Below are 9,609 nucleotides of genomic sequence, written 5' to 3'. Positions count from 1 at the left end.
GTCCTCTCCGATAGACCAAGATGACCCGAACGCTGCTCAGTTGTTTCCTGAACTGCACAATGATTCTGTTGACTGTCGAAAGTGGGATTCCCAAATTCTGCAAAATTTGCCACTGACTTATTCCACCATCTGCTTGACCAACTATCCTTCCTCTAACAATTCGAGAGAACCTTGAATTCTAGGCATGTTGTAGCACAAGATAATTAGTGTGCGGACCATTTTCATTTATATTGTACTCTGTGAACACAAATTAGTTAGCATAAATCAGTTAAATGACGAAAAATTAGGTGTCTATTTACTTGTGACCACTCAGAGTAGATTGTTTCAAGTGTCACTGTTCCTTGTTACTGTTTCAGTAGTCACATGATATAAAAAATTTTTAATATGGCTTCTAGTTAAAAGGTCTCCTTGATGTAAAGCACAAGATTATTCCACTTCATGAAGAGAAGTTAGCAGCTGAGAAATATAAAAAATTGGATGTCACCAAACTACAAACCATTAGAAGACTTTTATGAATACTGTCAGATATAGGTCTGACACTCACAAAGAAGGTTTCTACCAAAACTGTCAAGGACCAGGTTCATAACAATTGGATTGTTGATCACTGGAGTGATGAATCTACTTCTGCATCTCACCATACAAAGGTGGTATTTATGAGAGTCATGTTGAAGAAGAATACACGCCATTCTGCACAACAGTAACATTAAAACATCTCACATCTGCAATAACGCAGGGCTGCATGTCTGACAAGGGTATTGATTCCATACATAAGTAGTTCAATGGATAAACGTTACCAGCTATGTCAGGGTGCTTGAGTCACGAATGCAAAAGAATTGCTTGTAGATACTGTAGATGATGAAAATCTATTGTACAGCAGTAATGTTTCAGAACAAATTTGTTAGACTAGTATGTAAAGAGTCATATATCATGATTCAAATGATCAGCACAGTCACCTGATCTAAACATTATGTTCCATCTAAAAGCAAAGCACTAACTGAGGCAATTGCTGCATACCACTGTACTTTAGCTGAAGAATTTTCAGGAAAATCTAATGATATGCAGCAAAAACAACCAAAAATATACAATGTACTATATTTTTCAAAATCAGTTTAACTTTTTATATTTTGTACGGTAGAGTCAAATTCAAATACATATCAATTTTATGTATGTATCTAACTATTAGTCAAGTTCTTTAAACATTACCTGAAGATCACAAACAAAAGAAAAACACACACCTGCTACCACTCATGACATATCCAACCTGCTCAAATGATTCTATTTCTTCACTAGTCAGGCCAATTTCACCACGTCTGGGTATTCTCTTTCCTTCTGCAACATATGCTGCCATAGCAGCACCTTCTCCAGGCAACAAGGCTTTACCATAACTGTGGTGCAAAAAAAAATATGTACTGATACAGAAAGTGAAAAACAACCAATTACATTTAACAATATCACAAAGGTAGTGTAAAAACCCACCCAGACACAGAACTCAACAAAACATATTACACAATGCTTCAGCACTCACTCGTGATCTTTTACAGTTTTCAGTATTTTTTACATATATTAAAAGTTTGCACAGGAAGAGGGTGAAAAACACAAAGATAAATTGAATAATAATGGAAAACAAAATAAATCTGTTATTTTGTGATGATTTAAAAATATAAAAGAACTTATTATTTTAGTGTTTTATTAAATAACATTTTTAAATGCTCCAAAAATAAATTTAGGTCCACTTTGTTCCATCTTTTGACAAATTATTCATATATGATAAGTTGTTTTTTTATTAAAGTATTAGAGATAACACACCTTAAATTAATTACTAATATGATAGTCTTTACTTCTTACCACAAAACAAAAAACAGTCTACTTTATGATGTGGAATATTGTAGAAATTTGGCAAATAAATGACCTATATCTCCAGATTAAAAATATATATATTTACTAATATTTTCCTTTTACACATTCATCAAGGATCACAGCTATTGGCAGAAATTTGTTGAAATGTGTAGCAACCATACCATGTACTTCTATTATTTTTGCAATAATACAAGTTTCAATAATACTGTAATTATTGGTTTTCACAATATGTATTACTATAAAAGAACAGTAACAATATTTCACAAGAATGACTACAAAGATCAAAGAAAAGTGAAATGATAATTGGAGAAATATACACACACACACACATATGCACGTTATTATATACAGTAGTGTGCAAACTTATTAAAACAACCCATTGCTCCTAATGTTGATTTGTTGTGCTTATGAAATAAAAGTACTGTAGTTTATGATGTTCAGAAAAGTATAAAAATAAGTAAATTATTGATTTTGTTACTTTATTAATGACTTTAATGTGCTACAAATTTAATTAATTTTCAAGAAAGCAACACATACCTACAAATAATTAAATGCAGTAGATTTTTTAAAAGTTTTCAATGTTTGATCTAAATACAAAATGGTTCCACCTTGTAACGCAATTGTTTTTACTTTTGGTACTAGTCATCACTGAGAAAAAATTGGGACCTTCATGCAGGTATATGAATGTATACAAGAGATTTTTTTTTCTTTCAAACATTGTCCATTACAGCTAATATAGGGTAATGTCAATACAGAAAGAGTTAATACCCATTTATACAGTCAGAGTCAAATATTTACATGATGTTGGGTGGAGTTTAAGAACAATTGCAAAATACCTCAGCTGTTCACCAAGTACTGTAAAGTAAACACTGGAAAGATACAAGGAAACCCAGTCCTATAACATCAGACAAGGCAAGGCATGAAGAAAAAAAAAACTCAATAAAAGAGGCATTAGACATTAAAAATAAATTATCTGAAAAACTTAAGAGAAACCAAAAAATCTTTCCCATGACATCAACAAGTTCAAGAACTCTGCAGAAATATGGTGGTCTTTGAGGAAGAGTAGAAGCAAGAAAGCCCTTGTTGCACTAAAAGAATATAGTCAAGATCCTAGCTTTTGTGAAAGAGCATGCATTCTGATCTTTGGAACAATGTTCATCAAAGAGAGGTTGCAGAAGGAATGCATTGTGCTAACAGTACTTACAAAAGGCTCTGCGATGGTTTAGAGGTGCAATATCTGTGAATGGTATTGGCCATTTTCATCAAACTGATGGAATTATGGATGAGTATAAATACCACAGTATTTAGTCCATCATGCTATAACCTCTGGAAAGAAGCTGATTGGGTAGAATTTCTTACTTAAAGAAGATAAAGTCTCCAAACACACATCCAAGAAATGTCAAGCTTATTTGGCAAAGAGAAAAAAAAAACTCAGATCTTCAACAAATGGAATGGCTGTCACAAAGTTCAGATCTTAACCCCATACAACAGCTGTGGGGTTTGAATAAGTAAACTTTTAAAATGGCTATACAGTAAGATGAAATCAAGAAAAAACAACAATTATGACATTTCGATAAGATTACTTATCATCAGGTACAAAATATGAGTGTTGAAGAGTTACATTTGAAAATATAACAGTTTAAGTGAAACATTTATAAAGCAGCTGAAATACCATTAATGAATAAATATAGTGGGGAATTAGGGTATTTGTTTACAGAGGTTTTTTTATTTCTTTGGCTGGTAAAGCATCTCTCATTCATTTCATGTAATTTTTAAAGTAAACAACTGTTTATTTGTGTTGAAAGATGCAAGGTCTAATGTTACTTACAAATACCAGGACTGTACAGCAAGCTAAATATGTGAAACAGGGATAAATATCAATACCCACATTAACAAGACTGGTTATGAAATCTGCCTTCACTCATTTCTCATAATTTCTAAGGAAAACAAAAATTGAAAAAGAAAATCGAGGAAGCCCAATTACCACTCTTGCTTTGGGCATCTTTTTCTGTGCATGTTACAAGGTTTTAGTGAGTTACATTCAAAATTTAATTGAAGTACTTTATTATCATGGTATATGAATAAACTTGGCATCAAAACATAGCTAATAATCCAACTTTTAATATTATCATAGAGTCAGTAGATTCTATACGTAGAGACGATCACAGGTACTCAATAGACATAATACAAATATGCACACTAAAAAACAAACAATGACAGAGAGTTTTACTTTAAAAGATGATTGACACACACTTTCATTTGTTTCTGTACCCAACAAGCCCCCAAAAAAGGAATGAAACCATCACTAGTATATGAAACCAGAAAGTAACCAACCCATGAAATTGACAATCTTTAATCTTGTTTCAATAGAGATAACTACAATTACTTTATCACTAACATCAGTTTAAACCTAAGTCCACTCTATGTGTGTTTCTGGGTAGTGCATGATGTCAGTGCTTAGTAATAATAACTAGTAGTAGTTAAAAAAAAAAAGTCATAATTCTAGGGTAAGCGTTATCATTACCACTTGAAGTTAGCTTTTTTTACAGAAATCTGGTGTTCCTTTAAAAAGCTTAAGAACAGAGTAAAACAGGAATTACCAGCCAATAATAGATGAAAATCAGATGACTGTGACATGTAGAATACTCAATGCTTTGTACATTATACAATCTGTATCTTTAGGGATCCAACCTCTATATTATGTATGAGTGAAGGAGTAAAAAAAAAATGTATATATACACATAATATTAAATTTTATTGCATAAATTCACAGAATACACTAACATTCAGTCAGGGGGAAAAAATGTCACAAGACAAGTAATAAAAATCATTTTGTAAATGTAAAATGATGTAGGGATGGCAGTGTGAAAAAGAATACAAACAAGAATATAGGGATGGTATAGCTATACATAGTCATAGATCATCCCTACATGACTTTCGATATTAAAGTTTTACATTTACATAGTGTTTTTTTATTACTTGTATAAGTTTTAAATTCTTAATTTTATAAGGCAATATTTAAAAAAAATCAGAATTTCCCTTAGTACAAGAATTGTGACATTTGCCCACTAGGTATACCCCCCTTTTCACTAATCTATTTACCACCCCTCTGAGAAGTATGATATCTATTACGTTACTCATTATGATATTGTCATCGCCATAAACTAGAAAATCAGACCAATCTTGCCATTCTCATGTTGCTTCCTCTCTTTTACAAATTGCCAATAGTTCTTTCTGACATTTAATACTATATTACTTACAACCAACAGAAATGACATCTTATATTACATTGTTTTCTGTACAGAGAAGTGCCTATTTTGCTTCCAGTACAATCTTTATTCCTAGGGGAAATACATCAAAGAGCTTAGCTGAATTTTTCACAGTTCTTGTCTGTTTTTTGCATGTTATTATTCTGTGTTCTTTGGTGTATTATTTAATTAAATAAAAAAATACTTAGTCCAGTAGTACCATTAGTATAAAAAAGTAGGTTTAAGTTTCATCGACAGCTGACAGCAAAAAAAAAGGCCTATGTAAGTACTTTATTGTTTTTTATGTGTATTCTTTATTTATAATTGTAAAAGTAACTAAAATGTAAAAATATAAACTTTTTATGTTATATAAGGTTAGACTAAGTAAAATAAAGAATAATAATAATTTTTCATAAGGTACACTCACGATCAACTCGCAAGTAGCCTGGGCATTATGTAATTCAATAGGGTAATGTGAGTTACACATTCACCACGTGATTTACAACTTGTGTAGGGGGAATATTAATTAGACATGTTCAAAGAGTGTTAAACTATCTGAAAAATAAAGCCTTATATAAATTAATTTTTACAGAACTTAAATGTTTTGTTTTTAACCACATGAACTACTATAAGCAATAGGCCTAACAAGCATTTCATGACCTAATACATTAATTTAATTCAAATAAGATTTTAAATTAAAATTATTGTTACTCTAAATGGAAAAAAGTAATTATAATAGCCAACCTAAAACTGTAAAGATATGAAATTTAGTTAAGGCCAGATTAGATCTAAACTTGTAGTATTTTAATCTGATTAAAATTAAACTATAATTTGAGACAAATTTTGATGAAAGTACATTTCTGGTAGTTAGAAAAATAGTTACTGGTAACAAAAATGGCATTACATTAATAGATAAGTTACTTTAGGAGCTATAAAGAAAAATCCTTTTCCTGCAAAAACCACATGTGAACAAGTGAAGGAATCAAGAAAGTGGTTTATGTTTGCCTTGGAGTGAGATGGTGGATGGAAAGAAAGGGAGCAAAGAAAAATAAAAGACACCAGTTAAATTTTTATCTTTTTAGTTTTTCATATTTTTGTTATTCTATGATTAACATATGTACAACTTTAATAGAAACACAAGTTGAAATAAAGACATAGCTCACCATAGCTTTGTTATATAAAGTACAACACTATTCACAAGTCAAATGTATTTTCACAGTAACTGACATAGCATTCATTTAGACCCAACATAGTTAAAGTATGTGGACATGATACGAATGAAACATTTATTCTAAATGCAAGGACTTTAAAACGGGTAACCATGTTCTGGATAGTATCTTAACAAAAGAAAAGTATGTATTATGTTTTGCATAATGAAAAAGGGGAAACCATTTGGAAAAGTGAGAGATAACACATGCATGGATGAAGGTCTATATTTGATATTATATGGTACCTTGGTAAAACTGTTTAAGGGGCAAGGAAAAAATACCTAAAATTAACAGATACAATTAAAATGATCAGTATAGCTATAACATTGTTTGCTTGCCAACATTAAATCAATGATCAAATGGACTCTTATCCAACACTGTTGAAAAACAATACAGCAAATGTTAAATAAACATTGATTTAACATTTGAATGTAAACTGAGGTATGTACTCACTTACACAGATTTGTGTGTTGAGCTTGTGTGAAAGTATATATACAATGTGTCCTCACTAAGATAATAAAAGTTGTATATGTTGAACTTGCTTGATTATTTAGACACATACTATGTGTCCTCACTTAGTAAGAGTTGTGCGTTGAAGTGACCTGTGGAAGTCTAAGAATGGATAACAAATACACATGTCTGAACAAAAGGGTTTGTAAGAGAAAAACATTTGCTCCTACAACTATGTTTTACAATGTTTGTAAAATATTTATGAGAAAGTATACTTACTCTTTTGCAGATAGTTGTACATGCGACTTAGGTAATGGTCCCACTGTGTCATCTTCCTCTTCATCTTCATTATCTCTGTCTATTGTAAAAAATACTTATGTAAATAAGGCATGAGTCGAAATGTTGCTTGGTATTAAACAAAATTATCATAGACTGATAAAAAAAATTTAGATGGTTAATAATACTACACTGTAACAAATACACTGATAATGTGTATCTTAAAAAATAAACCTTTGGCCATGTTTTCATATACAGATACATATTAAGTTTTTTAATACTTCTTGTATCATTATGTATTGAATAACTGTGTAACTTATGTATGGAATACTGTGGATAAATAACAATTACGGTTACCTTTTCTTTCCACCCATAAGGCAAGTTCTTGCTTTTCATCCTTGTCAGAACTGTCGTCACTGCTACTGCTTTCTGTACTTGACACTTTGGCTTTTTTCTTTTTCTTAGTATGTTTGCTTTTCTTCTTCACCCTTTTCTTTGCTTTTTGATGCTTATGCTTTTTTTTCTTCTTTTTGTGTTTTTTCTTTTTTTCATCTACATTACATATTTAAATAAACTGAAGTCAAGATGTAAAGTTACAAAATCAACTTTGTTACTAGACAAATAAATCACATTTGCAATAGATTTCAGACTACTGATCACCCGAGTATTTACTGAAAGTAGATTTTTTTTTCTTCAGGGTCAAATTGAGAATGATCTAAATGAAACATTTTTGGCAAATAGAACTTCCCAAAGCACTTGAATTACTGGGTTTCTTGAACTGTGACTTATTTTCTTCTTGATCTTACTTTTCATAAATACCATGAATGCATATCAAATATACATTCTTTCTATAAAACATGGAAATTTGACACTGCTAACAAAACAAAAATGTTATTTATCTACACAATAAAACATTATAGCAATATTGAACAGTATGGTAACATTTTGTTTAAAAGATATATAAAAATGTTACACTTTCCTTTTACTTCACATGTAATAACTAATTAACATTACAAATTTTAATTTATCTACTACCATTTTACATGCCCCTATTCTCTAGGAATCAATACTTGTTTTCTGTTAATACTAGTGACTGTTTAATTTTTACTGTCTCGTACAAATAAAAATGTGAATGTATGCTAAAAAGCATCAACAGAAATATAATTAAATCAAAAATTGACAAAAACACAGTTTCTAGCAATTTAAGAGTCCCAGTTTTCAAGAAAAGGTACTCATGTTTGACTTTGAAAATTTGATCAATTGTACTTTAATATTTTCCCCAGACATGATTAGAATATTGTGTGCTTCATATGTGTAATGCAACTTTTAGCTTGTATAAAGTTATGGCACTTTTAACACTGCTTATACAAGCACAAAATATTAACACTATTACCACAAGCAGGTCAAAGTGTGCATTTTGAGACTTTTTAGTGAGTTACATTCAAAATTTAATTAAACAACTTTATTATCATTATATATGAATAAACTTGGCATCAAAATGTAGTTAATAAATCATATTTTAATATAAGTTTTAAATTCTTAATTTTATAAGGAAATATTTTAAAAAATCCTCAAGCTCCCCTAGTATGAAAATTATGACATTTGTTCTCTAGGTCTTCCCCCTTCTCTAATTTATTTACCACACTTCAGAGAAGTAAAGAATTTAACTCTCTCTCTATGGGCTCAGTCCCAGGGACCGATCTTGTAACCATTTTGTGCTTGTTATAGTTTTCATGCTATAACTTTTAATACAGCAAGCATATGTTCACAAAATTTTGCAGATTATTAGTAAACATTACAAGACCTTCATATACAAAATATCAGGTTTTTAATAAGTTTTATTCTTTAAGTTATGTTTTACTCATGAATTTATTCTTTTTGATTGTTGACTATTCAACATGCAAAGTAATTATGATTTTTAAGATTAAAAATACTTTTATGCATCAGAACATTTTCACATTTCACATACAAAATTTTTATAAACTACATATAATTATTAAAAGGTTTATTTAGAAAAACTTTATATCTTTTCTGTTATTTTCACTATTGTATCTCTGTGTGGGTTTGGTCAATTTGACTGACCTCGTAAACACCATAAAAAATGAGGAAATAGATATAAATTATGCTTTTTTCATTCCAGAATGACTACAAATTATAACACGAAAACACAAATGTTTAGTCTAAATAGCTGAAATCTCATAACATTATACATCTATATACAGTTATTATTTTTATTTCATTGAACTTTCAGGAGTGCCTCACTAACATTAAAGAAATTACAATGATGCAGCACACATGCACTTATAAAACTGACCTTTAAAAAGTAACCTGTCTTGGCTGTGTTCTAGTGGACCAGTATTTTGTAAAATACAGTGACATTTTGGTTATAATACATTATATATGTATATACATTATTACTATTTACAAACAAGTTATTAAATTTCAGTTATATTTCTTAAAACATAGAACAGTAAATAAAGAAGTATAGAAACAATTACCTCTTCTAGTTATGAACTTTTTTGCTGCTTGCTGTAAGTTGCTAAGCCTTATCAAATTTCGCACGTGTAGGA

At 30.1% G+C, this 9,609-nt stretch overlaps 1 protein-coding gene across 1 annotated transcript in view; it reads right to left on the bottom strand.

Annotated features, from left to right (window-relative positions):
- The window catches only part of LOC106471494 (NKAP family protein CG6066-like), a 10,438-nt gene extending 2,577 nt beyond the window's left edge, over positions 1-7,861 (bottom strand). The window contains exons 1-4 of the mRNA XM_022400107.1: positions 7,846-7,861; positions 7,397-7,585; positions 7,043-7,121; positions 1,236-1,385 (exon numbers count right to left, since the gene is read on the bottom strand). Coding sequence (XP_022255815.1) covers positions 1,236-1,385; positions 7,043-7,121; positions 7,397-7,585; positions 7,846-7,861 — 434 coding nt within the window. The remainder of the gene's footprint in view (positions 1-1,235; positions 1,386-7,042; positions 7,122-7,396; positions 7,586-7,845) is intronic.
- Positions 7,862-9,609: the final 1,748 nt, after the last annotated feature.

The sequence above is a fragment of the Limulus polyphemus genome, unplaced genomic scaffold (genome assembly GCF_000517525.1).
Source record: "Limulus polyphemus unplaced genomic scaffold, Limulus_polyphemus-2.1.2 Scaffold4654, whole genome shotgun sequence".
Lineage (NCBI taxonomy): Eukaryota > Metazoa > Arthropoda > Merostomata > Xiphosura > Limulidae > Limulus > Limulus polyphemus.
The sequence above is the reverse complement of the archived record's forward strand: the minus strand, read 5'-3'. Positions and strand labels throughout refer to the sequence as shown.